The sequence below is a fragment of the Enhydra lutris genome, unplaced genomic scaffold (genome assembly GCF_002288905.1).
Source record: "Enhydra lutris kenyoni isolate GAN:26980312 unplaced genomic scaffold, ASM228890v2 scaffoldscaffold95, whole genome shotgun sequence".
Classification (NCBI taxonomy): Eukaryota; Metazoa; Chordata; class Mammalia; order Carnivora; family Mustelidae; genus Enhydra; species Enhydra lutris.
The window spans coordinates 2,245,854-2,267,956 of NW_019154179.1; the positions used below are offsets into that span (position 1 = coordinate 2,245,854).

The 22,103-nt window shown below is 35.6% G+C and overlaps 1 protein-coding gene across 1 annotated transcript in view; it reads right to left on the reverse strand.

Moving 5' to 3' along the window:
* Nucleotides 1-22,103, reverse strand: part of LOC111139100 (zinc finger protein 782-like) — a 76,426-nt gene that overhangs the window by 40,082 nt on the left and 14,241 nt on the right. The window contains 2 exon segments of the mRNA XM_022491247.1: nt 1,734-3,642; nt 9,216-9,311. Of these exon segments, the coding sequence (XP_022346955.1) occupies nt 1,734-3,642; nt 9,216-9,311 (2,005 nt within the window).

A 22,103-nucleotide genomic window follows, 5' to 3' on the forward strand; every position in this document is an offset into this window, starting at 1 on the left:
AATACAATAGTACACAGAAAACACTGTTTGGCTTCTTTGAAAACTGTATAGTAACAATATCCTTCCCTAGCTGCACATGTGAGAAAGCAGCAGGAGAAATGAAATGTAGTATGGGATTCTCTCCATTCACATATTTCCTGTAAAAGACTTATTAATCTACATGTGGTAAAATGTAGCTGATGTCAGAACAGTTACTGAGCAAGGGGTACATAATTCTATTATAATGATGTTGGGTTCCAGTACACTTATAAATACCTGGTAAGTGGCATGCACATATACAAACACACATAGATAAAAAATAGAGGAATCAGAAAATATTCACATATATTCAATGCTGTTCAGTTTAAGCAACTTATTTTTTATTTCTTTTTAAAGCTCCTTATTCTAGTGAATGTCTACATTATCAATATTGTTATGTTTAACTGTTTTCATAATTCATATGTAACAATAGTTCTATGAAACAATTTCTAAGTAGATGCTATTACTTACCTTTCTCAAATTGATAGATTCTCCCCCTGTAACACATTCTGAGAAAGATTAAAATTTGACAACCTGTTGGAAAACTTTCATATGTTTACAATTCAATTATCAGATATTTGATGAGATATTATTTTTTGGTAAAGGATTTCCTACATATGTTGAAATGTTGAGTTTCTTCCACTGATATTTACCAGACTGATGAGGAGAAGTTGTGGATAAAAACTGGTCATTCAGGATATTGTCAGGGGTTTCTCCTATGTCGGGTTTCTGATATATGTTGAGTACAGATATCCACAGAAATCATATTCATAGGCTTTATTAGTTGAGGGTTTGGTGAGTATATGTCAGTATAGAGTATACTCAAGCCTGTAGAAACTCAGTAACAAATTTATATCCTTGCTGCAAAAAGACTGGTTACATGGAAGAAAAAACTCCATTCCAGTCACTCTTTACCCTGTTTCCTTCCATCTTATACTTTCCCATCTTCAGTGCATGAGCCCCACGGTTTCACTGGGAGAAATCTCCACTCCATTCTAATAAGGGACAGGAGAAAACATTAATTCGAGGAATGTATTAAATGAGACTGGTCATTGACACCCACATCCTACTAGCCAGAGTTTATGAATATGACACCATTTGGATGACACTGGTTGAGAAATGTAGACTAGGTGTGGCATGAGGGAAAAGAGGAAATGGTTATTGGTGAACAATTAATAGCCATTATATGGCACTTGGGGATTACTTCTGTGTAAGTCAAATTGAGGGCTGATTTATAATAGAAAAATTCCCCACATCCATTACCTTGTTTTTTGTGTGTGTTGAAATAGTGTGAGGTCTATAACCTTTATGCATTTTCTGTTGTACTGAGAAAGGTGGCTTTTGGCTAAAAGTTATCAAACACTTATTACATTCTCAGTTTTCTTATTGCATCATTTATCTGATGATGAGTAAATTTTGATAATTGACACAGAGTTTTCATATTTTATTATATTCCCAGACCTTTTCTGCAGTGTGAGTTTTCTGAGGATTGAGTACAGAGTATTTCTTATGTTCATTCTCTCTGTAATTTCATTTCTTTGGTGGGTGAGTTCTCTGATCCATAATGAGGACTGCACTTTGTATGAAAGACTGCCCATATAAAATATATTCCAAGAATTTCTCTCCTGTGTACGTTCTCTGATGTTTGTGAAGATTGGTATCTTGCAGAGGAACTTGCAATAGTTTATTCTATTCACAGGGTTCTTTTTCTCTTTTATATTGTGAGATTTGATTTCTGGCTCAAAGTTTTTCCATATTCTTTATGTTCAGATGTTCAACTCCCTGTGTGGGCTTTCTGATGTTCTCTAAGGCTGGATTTCTGGCTGAAAGTTTTCCCACATTTATCACATTTATAGGGTTTCTCCCCTGTGTGAGTTCTCTGATGTACTCTGAGGTTTGATTTCTGGCTGAAAGCTTCTCCACAGTGATTACAATTATAGGGTTTCTCTCCTGTGTGAGTTCTCTGATGTTTCCTTAGGACTGACTTTTCACTGAAAGCTTTTCCACATTCATTACATTCATAGGGTTTCTCCCCTGTGTGAGTTCTCTGATGTCCTCTGAGATTTGATTTTTGCCTGAAAGTTTTTCCACACTCATCACATTTATAGGGTTTCTCCCCAGTGTGAGTTCTGTGATGCACTCTAAGGTTTGATTTCTGGCTGAAAGCTTCCCCACAATGATTACATTTATAGGGTTTCTCCCCTGTGTGAATTCTATGATGTCCTCTGAGTTGTGATTTCTGACCAAAAGCTTTCCCACAGTGATTGCATTTATAGGGCTTCTCCCCTGTGTGAGTTCTATGATGTTTTCTTAGACCTGACTTCAGTTTGAAAGCTTTCCCACATTCATCACATTTATACGGTCTTTCCCCTGTGTGAGTTCTCCGATGATTTCTTAGGCCTGACATGTGGCTGAATGCTTTTCCACATTCATTACATTCAAAGGGTTTCTCCCCTGTGTGAGTTCTCTGATGTACTATGAGGATTGACTTATAGTTGAAAGACTTCCCACATTCATTACACTCATAGGGTTTCTCCCCTGTGTGAGTTCTCTGATGTATTCTTAGACCTGACTTTGCACTGAAAGACTTCTCACAACCATCACATTTATAGGGTTTCTCTCCTGTGTGAGTTCTTTGATGTTTTCTTAGGCGTGATTTCTCACTGAAAGCTTTCCCACATGCATGACATTCGTAGGTTTTATCCCCTGTGTGACTTTCCAGAGGCTGAATCAGGAATGAATTCATAGTACAGGGTTTTCCACATTCATTACATTCATAGGGTTTCAGTGTTATGTGAGTTCTCTGATGTATGTTGAAAGCTGACTGACAACCTAATGTCTCTGTACATGTGTCATAATCAGAGGATTTGTCTGTTGTGTGAGTTCTTTGATGCACTGGGGGGGCTGGATTATGGATGAAATTCTTTCCATATTCATAGGGTTTCACTCCTATATGAATTTTCTGATGTTCTCTGTGTGATTTTTGGCTGAAAGGTTTCCCTTCTGTGTCAGTTCTTTGCATGATCCTACTGAAATTATTTCTGTTTTGGGCACATTCATATTCATTAAATTCGCCATGACTCTTCTCTTCTGGATTATGGCTATGAGAGACTATAGAAGTTGATTTATCACATTGTTTTACCCCAAATTTACTGAATTTATAAGATTTCACTTTTGGGTAGATACTTTCAGAAGCAGTGAGAGCAGTCTGTTCAAGGAAAGCTTTTCCACATTCGTTGTACTCAGAAGCTTGCTGCAAAGTCTGAATTGCCTGATGCTGAATGACTTTCTCTTTATGACTGAAGGAATTCACATTTTTACTATAGACAAGTGATTTCTCGCTAGTATTAGTTCTGCCCTCCTTAATACTAAGAAGCCATTTCTCAGTAAGCTCATGAGCCTTCTTTCTTGAATATTGATAGTGTGGGGCCAATGAACTGAGATGCAGGTAGGTAGGCCCTGTAGTATCAAATTTATAGGGCATTGTTCTTACAGGTAAAATGTTTATGTCCAGATTACATGGTTCTGCTGTAGTCAATGATTTGTTGGTGAACAAAACTTGCCACAAATATTTGCCTTGGTTTTCTAGGCTCTTCTCTGAATGTTGATTAGGTTGGGAGTCTTCTAAAAAATGAGAAAATTAAAAATACTTTAAGATATTTAACACACTTCTTATGGAATGGGACTTATAGATATATGCCCTATTATGTATTTGATGCCTCAGTTTCTGGCTCAGGTTAATAATTTCAAGTGTATATTCTTTTTTTGAAAAAACAAAAAAACAAAAAAACAAAACAAAACCCAAAAAAAAACCCCCCAAAAAACCCAAAAAACAAAAAATGAAAAAACTTTTTTAGTGGGAAGAAACTAGAAATAAATATACATATGATTTGGCATCTTAAAGTATAGTTTTCAAAATTGGTTAAAGAAGAAGATATAAAGGAAAGGAACAATTAAGAATGTAGAATATATTTGAGAGAATTGGCTCTTGGGAACAGAAAAGACAGGAAAAAAGTAGTAAATGGGATGAATTCAACAAAGATTATGAAACTAAGTAGATTAAAAGGCTTTCAATGGATTTACCGGAGATAGAATTTGCATTAGGGAAAAATATGAGTCTAGATTCTTAGTCAAATATAGATTAAAACGGTAGCATAATCATTAGAATATATGATTACATTTGGAGCTCCATTTTTTCTAGTCTATACAACAACACTAAGTTTATAATGGGACCAACTTCCTCATGGTGAAAAAAAAATTATTTGCCATGCTTTAATTCTCTCTGTGATATTATTCACAGAAAAAGTGTATCAGTAGAAGTAAAAACAAAATGATGGACTTAAAGTAATTTTTCCACCTATAATGGAGTCACTGGTCTATCCTGGTTCTGGTACCTTGGTATTATTGTTAAATAGTGACTATCTCTTGGTCATCAAACCTCAACTTTTCTCTTTTCAACTTGCTCATTATTTTCCCCAAACTAGTCCTGCTTGCCCAATCTTTGATTCTGTTTTCCAGCATAGCTAGGTGTTTTTTTTTTTTTTTTTTGACTGTGAGAACCTTAAGTAAGGATCATGCTTCAAACTGGCCTTAAAAACTACAAGTATCCTTTGTATTTATTCACCATAAGTTTCTTATGCATATTTGACTATTATTGCCCTTTTACTACCCACACTCCTAGCAAAAACATCAGGCCTATCCTAAAAATATTAGAAAGCCTTGAATACATTACCCTAGGCACCAAGGGATGAAAGATTTAAGTGATTCAGGGAAAATGTCACATTAACTACATGTTCATTGTGTGTTTTACTACCATTCCACCCGTCCATAGTATTTTCTGCTCTAATCTTGTTATAGGTCCCCATTAAATGGTTCTTTTCCAGCAGTAACTTTATATGCACACTCTTTCCCTAAACTGACTTCCAATTTAGTATTAGAACTATACAGAATCTAGATGCCTTTCAGGTACAGCAAAGCTATCTTCATTAAACTTAACAACAGAAAGACTTCTAATATCTTCTTACAAATTTAAGCAATATTTACTTTAAAATCTGAAAGAAGTACCATTCTGCCTGTATCATTATTTTAACAAGGGATATACAGAGAGGGCCCATATTTGTGAATCGTGATTTTTTTTTTTAAAGATTTTATTCATTTATTCGACAGAGAGAAATCACAAGTAAGTAGAGAGGCAGGCAGAGAGAGAGGGAGAAGCAGGCACCGCGCTGAGCAGAGAGCCCGATATGGGGTCAATCCCAGGACCCTGAGATCATGACCTGAGCCAAAGGCAGAGGCTTAACCAACTGAGCCACCCAAGCGCCCTGTGACTCATGACTTTTAAAGTAAATTATCACAACCCAAATCAGGATTCTTTTTTTTTTTTTTTTTAGGATTCATTTTAAAATTGATGGCATGTCCATAGTTAAATGGGCAGCAATTTTCTCTTTCTTGGTTGTATTTAAAATACTGGGTCCATCTTTTAATCAACAGTACCTTATATGATATGAAATATTTTTTATGCAGCTTTGCTCACTTTTCCAAAATGAAACCCTCACTATGATACTCTTTGCATCCTTCTGTAGTATGTCAGTGGTCCATAAAAAGCAGTGTGCTCAGAATTACCTAGGGAGCTTATAGAAGGGCTCAGATCGATTGCTGACTTAGCCTGAGGATTCAAAAAATCCTAGAAATTTGACTTGGGCATTGCATTTATGAATAGTGTCTTCTGAATGAATCAGTATGAAACAGTTATCTCCACCTCATTTTGGAATCAATCTACAATGTTATTAAAAATACTTATCATATAATACATATCAAAGTAGAAGAATGAAACAGACAATTCTTTTGGTGGGGGGGATCATAATCCAGGTGAGAAAAGGAGCTCATCTCATTCACTAACTTGACACATCCATCACATGATTTAAGAGTTTACAAAAGAAATGAAGTATAGGCTAAAATATTCCAAGATTATATTACACAAGTAGGAATCTGTCCCCTAACTTATAATGAGTAAGAGTGCTTTCTTTCCTTTTTCTGGCTGAGGTTAGCTATTTAATTTACTTTTATTCCAAGGATTACCTTTGCTATATAATTAATACCATTATAGTTTGTATTACAGTTTTTTACTTTACTTAAGCTTTCTTTTACAACTTTCTTTCTTGTTAAAAAAAAGTACACTTGAGGGGCGCCTGGGTGGCTCAGTAGGTTGAAGCCTCTGCCTTCGGCTCAGGTCATGGTCTCAGGGTCCTGGGATTGAACCCTGCATCAGGCTCTCTGCTCAGCGGGGAACCTCCTTCCTCCTCTCTCTCTGCCTGCCTCTCTGCCTACTTGTAATCTCTAGCAAATAAATAAATAATAAAAATCTAAAAAAAAAAAAAAAGTACAATTGACCGTGTGTTTCAAGGGTCAACTGGCCAAGGGGTGCTGACCACTCCCCATGCAGCTGGAAATCTGTGTATAACTTCTGATTCCCCCAAAAACTTAACTACTAACAGCTTACTGTTGACCAGAAGCCTTACCAATAAGATAAACACAGTTAACACATATTTTGTAATTTACATGTATTATATATGCTGTATTTTTACAATAAAGTAAGCTAGAGAAAAGACAATATTATTAAGAAAATAAAAGAAAATATGTCCACAGTACTTTATTGCATTTATTGAAAAAAATCCATGTATAGGTAGATCTGTATAGTTCAAACCTGTGCTGTTCAAGTGTCAACTGTATATGAGATAAAAAATTCTGCACTGCTTTATCTACAGTTCAAAGGTTCTAATAAGACATGTTTGTTTCTTTTTTAAGATTTTATTTATTTGACAGAGAGAGATCACAAGTAGGCAGAGAGGCAAGCACAGAGAGAGAGAGAGAGAGAGAGAGAGAGGGAGGAGGAAGCAGGCTCCATTCCAGCAGAGAGCCTGATGTGGGACTCGATCCCAGGACCCTGAGATCATGACCTGAGCTGAAGGCAGAGGCTTAACTATGGGCCACCCAGACAGCCCAAGACATGTTTTTTTAATAAAAACTTCTGGATATTGTATAATTTTGATGAAATAGGTTTTTGAAAGATATATATTTATCACTGATTTTAAGATAGACGGATTTTAACTTTTCTCATAGTTTGCAATTAGTGTTACTGAACGATAGTATCTCTGCTTTTTGAAATTTATTGATGTTTGTCTAAAATACTTTACATTTTCTGTGTTCCAAGGCCATTTAAAAGGAGGTTTATTTTTTGTTTTCAAAATAGAGTTTTGAAAGACACTTAATAGATTTTTTTAATAAAATATGCTAGATAATGTCTAGACCAGAGATTGGGAAACTTTCTTTGTAAAAGGCCAGAGAGTAAATGTTTTGGGCTTTGCTGGTCATGCACTCTCTATTGCAATTATAGTTGACCCTTGAACAATGTGGAGAATAGGGGTGCCAACCCCCAAAGCAATTAAAAATATGCAATTTTTGACTCACCAAAAACTTATTAGTAGCCTGCTGTTGACTAGAAACTATACCAATGACATAAAGTTGATGAACACATTTTGTATATTACATGTATTATATACTGTATTGTTACAATAAAGTTAGCTACAGTAAAGAAAATTATAAGAAAGAGAAAATACATTTACATGTGCTGTATTGAAAAAAATCCACATAGAAGAGAACCTGAGCAGTTAAAGCCTATGTTGTTTCTGTAGTTCAAACTGAAGTTACTCAACTCTGCCTTGTAGTGTGAATACATGAACAAATGGACATGGCTGTGTATTCCAATAAATGTTTCTTTACCAGAAAAAGCAGCAGGCAGAATTTGACCTAGGGATAGTTTTCTGAGCTGTATTCTAGATCCCACTGAGTCTGGTATGAAAGAGGGGCATATTAAGGTCTATTATATCTAATGTATGCCTACTTATCCTTATAACTCTTGCCAGATTTTGTTTTATGAATCCTGATAATTTGGTACATAATACTGAAAACTTCAATGTCCTTTAAAACTTTTTTAGCTTTATCACAATATCAAATTTTCTTATCTGTTTTTGACATGAACTGATTCTTAAGTATTAGGTAAATAAATATTGAGTTTAAAATGCTTTTGGCTTAACAATTTATGGCTATATTTCAAACTATATATATTACTTTTTAGGCATATCTCTTTGATACAATTTGATGGGATATTATCTTAATAGATGAATTTAATTCATTTTCATTAGTTGATATGGCAGGTATGTTTACCTTACTGTATATTATGTAGTGTATTTGCATAGCTTTTGTGCAAAATGTTTAACACAGCAGGTCTGAGACTGTTACCCTTAGATGGTTGGCTTGGAAGATTAGCCCCTGCCTGGCATCTACAAACTTAGATTTTGAGATGGTTCCCAAGAACCTAGTCTCTAATGAACTTTCCAGGTAGACAACATTCACTGCTGGGGGTCTTGGAAGCTTGCACTTGGTTTCCTCTGGACTTTGTCCCTTTTCTTTTTGCTGATTTTGCTTTGTACCAATCATTTCATGTTATAAATCTTAGCTGTTAAGTATGACTATATGCTGAGTAGCAAAAAGAACCAATGAATGCAGTATGTGGTAGCTGTCTTGAGGACTTGCTCTTTCTTTTTTTTAATTTGAAGTATAGTTGACACATAATATTATTGGGGACTCTGTATAGCTTTTAAAGAAACTTTTCTATTAATAGGTCTGTTATCTTTGCTCTATTAAACATATTTAACTTCTAATAATTAGGAAGGCTGCGGTTTGTTCCAGTAGTTATCCTTTCCAATAATATTATGTAATTTCTTAATTATCTATATATTTAGATGACAACTAGTAACTCATTATTATATGGTGAAAAAATTATGGTTCCTTTCTCTTTTCTAATCTGCTGATTCTCAATTTTAGTAGTTTTATTAATTTTTCTTAGTTTTTATGTTTTTACTGTTAAGAATATGGAATTCATTATTTAACTTTTCAGCTTCCCATCTTTTAAGATGAGAACATCAACATGCTTACAACCCACTCCTTGTGTTAACTGGCCCCCCCCACATTTTATTAGATCTATTATTTTGTAATTTAAAAAGACTCTAAAAGGACAGTGCTGAAAAACATTTTAAACAGCTCACTTCCAGCTGATTGCTTTGGTTTTATTTTTTTTTTAGCTGATCACTTTGGATCTAATTTTCTTGGATGCCTTCTGCCAGTATTCAATAACTCACCTGGGGAGCTTTTTCTTAGAAATTCTTTCTTTAATAACCATGGATCCTCTCCTTGTTCCAATGTGAAGATCAGTTCTGGCTTTGTAAAGCAGTACCCTGTAAATGGGAAATAATTTAGCACTTCAGTTTAGCTGCATAGGTTTCACTGTTTCTGAATGTGAAGGAAGGTATAGTTTCAAAAGTGGCACATTTAGGGTGCTCACTACAACTTTTCTGGGAGGGGAATGATCACAAAAAATATTTTCTAATGCTTATAAAGCACCAATCTTCTTAACCCCCTAAATCACAAGCCTAAGTAATGTTAAATTCCAAAATGCTCAGTGTCTATGTTTTAAAGAAGAGAGTTTAGAAGGACTTTCCAAACTGGCCATAATAGAGTAAAAGGAACTGATTTACTTCTCCATACCACATATCTAAAAAAGTGTACAAACTATATAAAATGGCTTTTAGACTTTAGACACCAGGCGGTGCAGACAGAAATACTTGAAATGGGAAAACAAATGATGTGAGTCCAAGGATTATCACGTGTTGACACAAAATGAACATAAACTTTAAAAAATTTTAAAGAGGGGCGCCTGGGTGGCTCAGTGGGTTAAGCCTCTGTCTTTGGCTCAGGTCATGATCTCATGTGCTTGGGGCAGAAAAAGAGCCCATGCTTTGAGGTTTTGCCGAGTCATTTTGGTCTTAGTAAATGTTAAAGCCCAGGAGCAGGGTCCACAAACATTAAAAGTTGAAAATTTCCCTTATCACACAGTTTACTGCCAAGAGTTTAACCTAGAACAAAAGAACCAAAAAAGCCTAGCTGACTCATTAAGTTGAAGAAACATAAATGAATCATGACAACCAGAATTGTTAAGGATGAAATACTAGAGAAGAAAAAGCTGTACTGATATGGAGTCTTAGAGATTTGCAGAAGAGTCTCCTAAGTACTAACTTGTGCAAGTATGGAAGAAAAATACTCAAGAATGGGGAAAGATCAGTGAAAAAGAATAGGCTGAAAAAATTATCAAAGCATACATAGATGTAGGAAGCTTCTGTTGTCACCAGCCAGGGTAGAAAAATCTACTTCATGGCCAACTGGGAAGAATACCAGGATGTTTATTGCTTAACAGAAGAGCCAATGAGTCCTAAAGCAAGCTCTGAATCTAATAAAACACAGCTTAATGCAATCCCTGAAATAATCAAATTAATTCCAAGTAACTTAACTACATACCAGGGAAGGCCTCAAAAGATTTAAAATACAAAAAAAAAAAAAAAAAACCAACCCCAAAAACAAAACTAGTAGCTAACAATATATTAACAGTGCTCCATAAGATAAATGTACTTTTGATCCCCTTTATCAATTTCATCCCTCCCCCACCCACCTCCCCTCTGACAACCACTAGTTTGTTGTCTGAATTTAAGAGTTTGCTTTTTTGTTTGCCCCTTTTTTTGGGGGGGGGGTCTTTTGTTTTGTTTCTTAAATTCCAAAATGAATGAAATCATATGATAATTGTCTTTATCTGATTGACTCATTTCACTCAACATTATACCCTCTAGGTCCATCCATGTATTGCAAATGGCAAGAACTCATTTGATGAAGAAAAAAATCTCCCTCTCCCACTTCCCCTGCTTGTGTTCCCCTTCTCTCTGTCAAATAAATAAATAAAATCTAAAAAATAAAATAAAAAGAAATTTTTTATTTTAGAATGTCTTTAAATTCACAGGAAAACTGCAAGGATAGGAAGGAAAATTCCTAAATATGCTGTACCCAATTTACCCTACTGTTATCATTCCTAGATTTGTCACAACTAATAATATAATGTTGACAATTATTAAATAAAATCCATACTTTGATATTTATTTTTCCCCCTTAATCTCGTTTTTCTGTTCCATAGTTCCATCCAGGATACAATATTATATCTAGTTATCATGTCTCCTTAGACTCCTCTAGATTATGAGTGACTTGCCCTGGTTTTGATAACCTTGACATTTAGAAGACATTGCAGAAAGTCCTTCAGTATGGGATACTTGTCTGATATGTTTTGAGGATAAAAATGGAATTTGTGTTTTGGGGATAAAGACCACAGAGGCAAAGACACTGTATTCTTATCCCATCTTATGCTATCAACATGACACTATTTTCTTTTCATTCAACTTTTTATTTAAATTCTAGTTAGTTAACATACAGTTAACTATGTTAACTATGCGAATACTACTTTCAGGAGTAGAATTCAGTGGTTTATCACACACAACACGCATCACCCATTTAGCCCATTCTCCACACACCTCCATCAACCCTCAGTTTGAGCTCTATTGTTGAGTCTCTTATAGTTTGCTTCCTTCTTTTCCCTTGTCCCATATGTTCATGTTTTGTTTCTTAAATTCCACATATGAGTGAAATCATATGGTATTTTTCTTTCTCTAATTGACTTATTTTGCTTAGCATAACACACTATAGTTTCATCCATGTCATTGCAAATGGAAAGATTTCATTGTTTTTGATGGCTGAGTAATACTCCACCCCCCGACCCCCAATCCTACATCTTCCTTATCATCTGTTGATGGACAAATGGGCTCTTTCTGTATTTTGGCTATTGTGGACATTGCTGATATAAACATTGGGGTGGATGTGCCCCTCTGAATCACTATGTTTGTATACTTTGGGTAAAAACCTAGTACGGCAATTGCTGAGTCAGCGTAGTTCTATTTTTAACTTTCTGAGGACCCTCCATACTGTTTTCCAGATTGGCTGGACCAGTTTGTATTCCCACCAACAGTGCAAAAGGGTTTCCCTTTCTCCATATCCTTGCCAGCATCCATTCTTTCCTGAGTTGTTAATTTTAGCCATTCTGACTGGTGAGATGCTATCCCATTGTGGTTTTGATTTGTATTTGAACATTTTTTTCATGTGTCTGTTAGCCATTTGTATGTCTTCTTGGAGAATGTCTATTCATGTATTCTTCCCATTTTTTTGACTTGATTTTTAATTTTTTGGGTGTTGAGTTTGGTAAGTTCTTTTTAGATTTTGGATACTAGCCCTTTATCTGATATGTCATTTGCAAATACCTTCTTCCATTCCATAGGATGCCTTTTAGTTTGTTTGCTTTGTTGTGCAGAAGATTTTTGTCTTGATGAACTCCCAATAGTTCATTTTTGCTTTTGTTGTCCTTGCCTCTGGAGACATGTCTAGCAAGAACTTGCTGTGGCTGAGGTCAAAGAGGTTGATACCTGTATTCTTTTCTAGGATTTTGATGGATTCCTGTTTCACATTTAGGTCTTTTGTCCACTTTGAATTTATTTTTGTGTATGGTGTAAGAAAGTGGTCCAGTTTCATTCTTCTGCATCTATTTTCCCAATACCATTTGTTTTCCCAATACCATTTGTTGACGAGAGTGTCTTTTTCCCATTGGATATTCTTACCTCTTTGTTGAACATTAACATTGTTTGACCATGTAGTTGCAGACTCATTTCTGGATTTGCTGTCTGTTCTATTGATCTATGTGTCTATTTTTTTTTTCTGCCTGTACCATACTATTTTGATTATTACAGTTTTGTGTAGTATAACATGAAATCTGGAATTGTGATACCTCCAGTTTTGTTCTGCTTTTTCAACATTGTGTTGGCTATCTGGTGGTTTTTGTGGTTCCATATAAATTTCAGAATTGTTTCTTCTGGATCTGTGAAAAATACTGGTGGTTATTTTAGTAGGGATTGCAATGTATGTGTATACTGCTTTAGGTAGTATAGATATTTTAAAAATATTTGGTCTTCCAATCCATTAGCATGGAATGTTTTTCCATTTCTTTGTGTATTCCTCAATTTCTTTCATAAATATTCTGTAGTTTTCATAGCACAATTATTTTACTGCTTTGGTTAGATAGGTACCTTTGAGTTTTTGGTACCACTGTAAATGGGATTGACTCCTTTCTGCTGCTTCATTGTTGATGTATAGAAATGCAACAGACTTCTGTGTGTTGACTTTATAGACTGTGTCCTTGCTGAATTCCTGTGTAAGTTTTAGCAATTTTTTGGTGGAGTCCTTTGGGATTTTTACATAGAGAATCATGACGTCTGCAAAGAGTGAAAGTTTGACTTCTGTGCTCATCTGAATGCCTCTTATTTCTTTTTGTTTTCTGATTGCTGAAGCTAGGACTTCTAGTAATATGTTGAACAACAGTAGCGAAAGTGGACATACCAGTCATGTTCCTAACCTTAGGGTAAAAGCTCTGTTTTTCCCCACTGAGGATGATATTAGTTGTAAGTCTTTTGTATAAGGCCTTTATGATGCTGAGGTATGTTCCTTCTCTCCCCACTTTTCTGAGGTTTTTTTTATCAAAAAGGATGCGGTATTTTGTCAAATGCCTTTCTGCACTGAGAGGATCACATGGTTCTTATCCTTTGTTTTGTTAATGTATTATATCATGTTAATCGACTTGTGGCTGTTGAACCACCCTTGTAGCCCAGGAATAAATCCCACTTGATCTTGGTGAATAATCCTATTAATATACTGTTGGATCCTATTGGCTGGTATCTTTTGGAGAATTTTGACATCTACGTTCATCAGGGATAATATTGGTCTATAATTCTCTTTTTTGGTGAGGTCTTTGTTTTGGGGATTTGGCCTCATAGAATGAGTTTGGAAGTTTTCCTTTCACTTCTATTTTTTTGGAAAAGTTTCAAAATAATGGGTATTAATTTTTCTTTAAATGTTTGATAGGTAGCCGTCCAGCCCTGGACATTTGTTTGCTGGGAGTGTTTTGATTACTGCTTCAATTTCATTGCTGGTTATGTGTCTGTTCAGGTTTTCTATTTCTTCCTGTTTCAGTTTTGGTATTTTATATGCTTCTGGGAATGCATCAATTTCTTCCAGATTGCCTAATTTGTTGGCATATAATTGCTCATAATATTCTCTTATAATCATATTTCTTTGGTGTTTGTTGTGATCTCTCCTCTTTCATTCATGATTTCCTCTATTTGGGTCTCTCTTTTTGATAAATCTGGCTAAGGGTTTATCAATTTTTGTTAATTCTTTCAAAGAAACAGCTGTTTCATTGATCTGTTCTACAGTTTTTTTTTTTTTTAATTTCTGTATCATTGATTTCTGCTCTAATCTTTATTATTTCCTTTCTCCTGCTGGATTTAGGCTTTATTTCCTCTTATTTTTCCAGCACCTTTGGGTGTAAGGTTAGGTCTTGTGTTTGAGACTTTTCTGGTTTCTTGAGGAAGGCCTATATGGGTATATACCTCCCTCTTCGGATCGCCTTTGCTGCATCCCAATGGGTTTAGAATGTGTATTTTCATTTTCATTTCCTTCCATGTATTTTTAAAATTCTCCTTTAATTTCCTGGTTGACCCATTCATTCTTTAGTAGAATGTTCTTTAATCTCCACGTATTTGTGTTCCTTCCAAGTTTTTTCTTGTGGTTGACCTCAAGTTTCATAGCATTGTTGCCCAAAAATATGCATGGTATGCTCTCAACCTTTTTGTACTCGTTGAATCCTGATTTGTGACCCAGTATGTGCTGATTGTCTTGGAAACTCTTTATCTTTCCTTCTATTCTGAATGACAGCCCTAACGGATAAAGTATATTTGGCTGCCTATTTTCCACATTTATCTGCTCTAAACTTTATTATTTCCTGCCTTTTGGCCTCAGGTCTTGTTTTTCTAGTTCCCTGAGACATAAAGGTGTTTATTTAATGTTTTTTATTTCCTAATATAGGCATTATTGCTACAAACTTCCCTCTTACTACAGCTTTTGCTGCATCTTATACCTTTTAGCATGTTGTATTTTTGCTTTTGCTGGATTCAAGATAGTTTTCACATTATTTTTCCATTTTTTTTTCTGACCCAATATTTAACTGTGTTATTAGTTTCCACATTTTTTGAATTTTCCTATTTTCTTGTTATTGTTGATTTATAGTTCAGAATGATTTCAATCTTCTAAAATTTGTTAAGATTTGCTTTTTTTTTTTTTTAAACCTAACATGATTTCTCCTGGAGAATAATGTGTGTGCCTGAGAAAATTATGTTTGCTTCTGATGGATGGAAGGTTCTATATTCGTCTGTTACATCCAATTGGTCTATCAGGTTCAAATCAGCTGTTTATTAATTTTTATGTCTAGACTTTCTTTCCATCATTGTAAGTGGAATATTGAAATCACCTACTTTTTATTGTTGTTAGCTTCTCTGTTTAGACCTATTTATGTATAACTCAGAGATATTTCAAGTACAGCTCCAGGCCATCACAATAAAATGAATACTGCATTACAGCAAATTACATGAATTTTTTGGTTTCACAATGCATGTTATGCTTACACTATACTGTAGTCTATTAAGTGTGTAATAGCATTATGCTGAAGAAACATATACTTATAAAAGAACTTCGCAGCTAAAATATTCTAACCATCATCTGAGCTTCCAGGAAATTATAATCACAGATAACAGTTCGCCTTTAGCAAATACTATAATAATGAAAAAGTTTTTAAACTTTTAATTCCTGTATAGTTAATATACAATGATATATTAGTCTCAGGAGCACAAAATGCTTCACCAATCTGTCCACTGCTCAATGCTCATCAAGAGAAGTGTACTCTTAATCCCCTTTACCTATTTCACCCATAGCCCCACCCACCACCCTCTCTTAACCATCAGTTGAGAGTATGTTTTTTGGTTTCTCTTTTATTTTGTTGTTCATTTATTTTTTTCTTCAATTCCACATAGTAGTGATATCTGTATTTGTCCTTTTCTGACTTATTTCACTTATTAACATTATGCTCCAGTTCCATCTGTGTGTTGCAAATGGCAAGATTTCATTTTCATGGCCAAGTAATATTCCACTGTATGTATTTGCCATGACTTCCTCTATTTATGGACACTTGGGGTGCTTCTATCTCCCTGCTATTGTAAATAATGCTTCACTAAACATATGGGTGCATGTATCCCTTTGAATTAGTGTTTTTGTACTTGGTGAGTAAATCCCTAGTAGTTTGGTCCTATTTTTAACTTCGTAGTTAAACTTTGTAAGAAACCTCCATACTGTTTTCTACGGTGGCTGTACCAGTTTGCATTCCTACCCATAGTGCAAGAGTATTTCTTTTTCTCCACATCCTTGTCAACACTTGTTTTAACTTTGTTTCGGATTTTAGCCATTCTGACATCACATTGTGGTTCTGATTTGCATTTCCCTGATGATCAGTCATGTTGAGCATCTTTTTATGTGTCTGTTGGCTATCTGGATGTCTTCTTTGGGGAAATGTCTGTTCAAGTCTTCTGCCCATTTTTTAATTGGATCGTTTTTTGGGTGTTAAGTTTTATAAGTTCTTTATAGATTTTGGAGACTAACCCTTTATCAGCCCTATCATTTGCAAATACCTTCTCCCATTCAGTAGGTTGCCTTTTAGTTTTGTTGATTTTTTTCATTTGTTGTGCAGAAACTTTTTATTTTGATGTAGTCCCAAGTTTATTTTTACTTTTATTTCCCTTGTCTCAGGAGACCTATCTGGAAAGTTGTTGCTATGGCCAATGTCAAAGAAATTACTGCCCGTGTTCTCTTCCAGGATTTTTATGGTTTCAAGTCTCATGTCTAGATCCTTAAACCATCTTAAGTATTATTGTGTATGGTGAAAATGGTCCAGTTTCATTCTTTTGTATATTGCTGTCTACTTTTCCTAGCATCATTTGTTGGAGAGATTGTCTTTTTTCCATTGCATGTTCTTGCTTTTGTTGAACATTAATTGACCATGTTAATGTGGGTTCATTTCTGGGCTCAATATTCTCTTCTATCTATGTGTCTATTTTTGTGCCTGTATCATACTGTTTTGATTACTACAGCATCATGTAATAGAACTTGATATCTGGAATTGTGATATCTCCAGTTTTGTTCTACTTTTTCAACACCATTTTGGCTATTTGGGGTCTTTTATGGTTCCATACAAACATTAGGATCATTCTAGTTCTGTGACAAATGCTTGGTGTTTTGGTAGGGATAACATTAAATCTGTAGATTGTTTTGGGTAGTAGGTATATTTTAACAGTATTTTTTCTTTCAGACCATGAACATGGAATATCTTTGCATTTGTTTGTGTCCTCTTCAATTTTCTTCATAAATGTTTTACAGTTTTCATAGTATAGGTCTTTTCACGTCCAGGGTTAAGTTTATTCCTATGTATTTTATTCTTTTTGGTGCAATTATAAATGAGATCATTTGCTTAATTTCTCTTTCTGCCACTTCATTATTAGGGTATAGAAATGAAGTGAATTTCTGTATATTGATTTATTATCCTGCCACCTTACTGTATTCATTTATCAGTTTTAGCAGGTTTTTTTTGGTTTGAGTTTTTTGGGTTTTCTATATATAGAGTCATGTAATCTGCAAATAGTCAAAGTTTTACTTTTTCCTTACGAATTTGGATGCCTCTTATTCCTTTTTTTTGCTTTGTTGCTGTCGCTAAGAGTTCCAGTAGTGTGTTGAACAAAAGTGGTGAGAGTGGACATTCTTGTCTTGTTCTTAACCTTGGGAGAAAAGCTCTTAGTTTTTCCCTATTGAGAATGATGTTATTAGCTGTGGGTGTTTCATATATGGCCTTTATTATTTTGAGGTATGTTCCCTCTAAATCTACTATGTTAAGTTTTTTTCTTTTAATCACGAATGGATGTTGTATCTTGTCAAATGCTTTTTCTGCATCTATTGAAATGTTCCTACAGTTTATGTCCTTTCCCATATTGATGGGATGTATCACATTGATTGATTTGTGAATACTGAGCCACCCTTGAAACCCAGGAATAAATCCCACTTGATTGTGGTGGATGATATTTTATGTATTGTTGGATTTGATTTGCTAATATTTTGTCCGGGTTTTTTGCATCTATATCATACTTCAGATCTTATTTTCTCTTTCTTATGTAGAGTCTTTGTTTTTGGTGTCAGGGCAAATGCTGGCCTCTTGCAATGAATTTGGAAGTTTTCCTTCCTTCCTTCCTTCCTTTTTTTTTTTTTTTTTTTTTTTTTTAGAATAGGTGTTAACTCTTCTTTAAATGTTTGGTAAAATTTGCCTGTGAAGCCATCTGTTCCTGGATTTTTGTTTGTTGGGGGTTTTTGATTACTGATTCAATTTCACTGCTGGTCATAGGTCTGCCCAAATGCTTAAGTTTTTGTGGTGTTAGATGTATTTCTCCTCTTTCATGTCTGATTTTGTTTATTTGAGTTCTCTCTCTTTTGATGAATCTGTATAAAGGTTTATCAATTTTGTTCATTTTTTCAAAGAACCAGCTCTGGGTTTTATTGATCTGTTCTACTGGTTTTTGTTTTTTGTTTTTAGTTTCTATTAAGTTTATTTCTGCTCTAATATTTATTTCCTTCTTTTTACTGGTTTGAGGTTTTGTTTGTTCTTTTTCTAGCTCCTTTAGGTGTAAGGGTAGTTTTTTGAGATTTTTCTTGCTTCTTGAGGTGGGTCTGTATTATTATAAACTCACCTCTCAGAACCACTTTTGCTTTGACCTGAAGATTTTGGACCATTATAATTATATTTTCGTTTGTCTCCATGTATTTTTTGTTTTCCTCCTTGATTTCTTGGTTGACATACTCATTGTTTAGTAGCATGTCACTTAACTTCCATGTAGTTTTGCTCTTTCCAGACTCTTTCTTCTGTTTGATTTTCAAAGTACCATGATCAGAAAAGACATGGTATGACTTTAGTCTTTTTTAATTTGTTGAGGTTTGTTTTATGTCCTAATATGTGATCTATTCTGGGAGAATGTTTCATTTGCACTTGAAAAGAATGTGTATTCTGCTGTTTTAGGGGGAATGTTCTGACTATATATCAGATCCATCTGGCTGATGTGTCATTTAAAGCCACTTGTTGCTCTTCTGTTTGATCTATTCATTGACGTAACTGGAGTATTAAAGTCCCCTAATATTATTGTATTACTATATCAATTACTTTATGTTTATTATTATGAGCTTTATGTATTTGGGTGCTTCCGTGTTGGTGCATATTGTTATAAATTCTTCTTGTGTTGTTCCCTTATAAATGATATTATGTCCTTACAAAAAACAGTTTTTGTTTTAAAATCTTTTTTTTTTCTTTCTAGGTGGCTCAGTTGGTTAAGCATCTGCCTTTGGCTCAGGTCATGGTCCCACAGTCCTGGGACTGAGTACCGCACTGGGTTCTTTGCTTGGTGGGAAGCCTACTTCCCCCTCTGCCTGCTGCTCCCCCTGCTTGTTCTCTTTCTCTCTCTGACACATATATAAAATCTTAAAAAAAAAAAAAATCTCTTTTCTTACTGGTTACCAGAATGGATGTGGGTGGAGAGATTGGTTAAATAGGTGATGGGGCCTAGGAAGTGCATTTGTTGTGATGAGTATCAGGTGTTGTATGGAAATGGTAAATCACTATATCATACACATGAAACTAATATTCTGTATATTAAATAACTATAATTTAAATATAAGCTAAAAAGACAAATACAATAGTATATATTGACTATCCATGTATTAAGTAAATAGTCTATTTTGTCCAAATAAGTATTTCTACCTCAGCTTTCTTTTCATATCTTTTGTGTGATAAATACTTCTCCATCCCTTTACTTTCAATCTACATGTATCTTTAGTTCTTTTTTTCTTAAAGATTTTATTCACTTATTTGACAGAGAGGGAGAGAGACCACATGTGAGGGAGCATGAGTGCACAAGCAGGGGGACTGGCAGGCAGAGGGAGATGGAGAAGTGGGCTCGGAGTCTGATGCAGGGGTCAATCCCAGGACTCTGGGATCGTGACCTGAGCTGGAGGTAGAAGCCTAACTGAGTTACCCAGGTGCCCCGTGTCTTTAGTTCTGAAATAAGTCTTTTTTTTTTTTTTTAAAGATTTTATTTATTTATTTGACAGAGATCACAAGTAGGCAGACAGGCAGGCAGAGAGAGAGAGGAGGAAGCAGGCTCTCCGCCGAGCAGAGAGCCCGATGTGGGGCTCGATCCCAGGACCCTGAGATCATGACCCGAGCCGAAGGCAGAGGCCTCAACCCACTGAGCCACCCAGGCGCCCCTGAAATAAGTCTCTTATAGGAGTATACTCTTATAGAGTATATACACTCTATAGAGGTATAGAGTATCCATATAACAGGAGTGTTAATATGCTTCAAGTTGTCGCCAAGTTCCCTAAATCTATTTTCATTTTGTATTAGTTTTTTCTCTCTCACCTGTTCAGCTTGATTGCTTTCCTCCAGGTCGCTCATCCGTTCTTCTGCCTCCTTTAGTCTACTTCATTCCTTCTAGTGATTTTTAATTTCATTTATTGAGTTCTTATTTGATTGTTTCTTTTGTATGTTTTCTACCTCTTTGTTAAGGTAGCTCTTAGTTCCTCCATTCTTTTATCAAATCCTTTGAGTAATTCTATGACCATTATTTTAATTTCTCTATCAGGCATATTAATTATCTTCATTTTGTTTATGTCTCTTGCTGCAATTTTGTCCTGTCTTCTCATTTAAGACATATGCTTCTGTGTCCTCATGTTGACTAACTTTCTGTGTAGTTTCTATGTGTTAGGGAAGTTAGCTGCATTTCCTGCCCTTAAAAGTAGTTGCCTTATGAAAAAGAGATTCTATAGTGCCCTGCAGTGGAGTGTCCCTTGGTCACGAGAACCTAGTACTCCAGAGGTGTCTCCTATGTGTGTTGCTTGTGTTTTCTTTTGTGGCTGAGGCACTTTTTCCTTGGACAGTGTCTTCAACGTCTCTCTACTTGTTGTAGGCAGGGTTTAGTTGCTGTGGTGATAGTAATCACTTTGGGGCTGCCTTAGGCTTGATGAGAGTCAGACCAGTTATTTGCTAGAGATGCAATAATACTGAAGTGCAGGACTCTTTCCCTGTTTTGTCCCCTGAGAAGTTTTCCTTGGTAGGTGGGACCTGTAGTAGACCAGGTATCTTCCCCCAGTGGTTGTCTTTCTCCCTGTTGCTGTGGTTGCTTACATTCTGCCAGCCCTGTCACAGTACTTTGGATGGGCTCTGGCCAGGAGTGTATTGGAGGGGGGTGGATCCGCAGAAGCACAGACTGTGGAGGTTGAAGGTAGGATGCACAGTGTTAACAAAAGGTTTGGGAGGGTCCTCTGTGGGAAAAGAGCTGGTGCTGAGGCCTTGTTGGAAGTCACATGTCCATAGGGGAATGGGAATGAAGTGGGCACTGTTAGCAAGTTAGGTAGTGAGTATTGGCACTGTGCTGGTTCCCACAGGTTGCTATGCTGGGGGTGGGGTGGCGGAGGGAAATGGTGCCTACCAACTCCTTTATTCCTGGAGAAGTCACTTAATATGCTGTCCCACCAGCACAGGCTCTGAGATTAGTAAATAAATCTTCATCTGATATACCCCAGGCTATTTTCAAACCACTACTCCTACGCTATATCACTGCAGGGCTGTTTGGGTGGGGACTCAGTTTCCTCTCATCCCCCTGTTCTCCCAGATGTTAGGCCACTGATTTTTAATGTTTCAGGTGTTAAGTTCCACTGATTGTAAGGACTCAGGAAATCTGGCCTCTTTGGTTTTCAAAGTCAAATGTTATGTGATGCCTCTAGCTTTGTTCTTTCTCAAGACTGCTTTGGCGATTTGGGGTCTTTTGTGGTTCCATACAAATTTTAGAATTGTTTCTTCTAGTTCTGTGAAAAAGGTCATTGGAATTTTGAGAGTGAGTGCACTGAATCTGCAGACTGCTTTGGGTAGTGTGGGCTATTTAACAATATCGATTCTTCCATTCCATAAGCACAGAATATCTTTCCATTTATTTCTCTTCAATTTTTGCATCAATGTCTTATTGTTGTCAGTGTACAATGTCTTTTTGTTGTCTGTGTATGATGTGTCTTTCACCTCCTTGGTTAAATTTATTCCTAGGTATTTTATTCTTTTTTAAAAATTTTATTGTAACTGT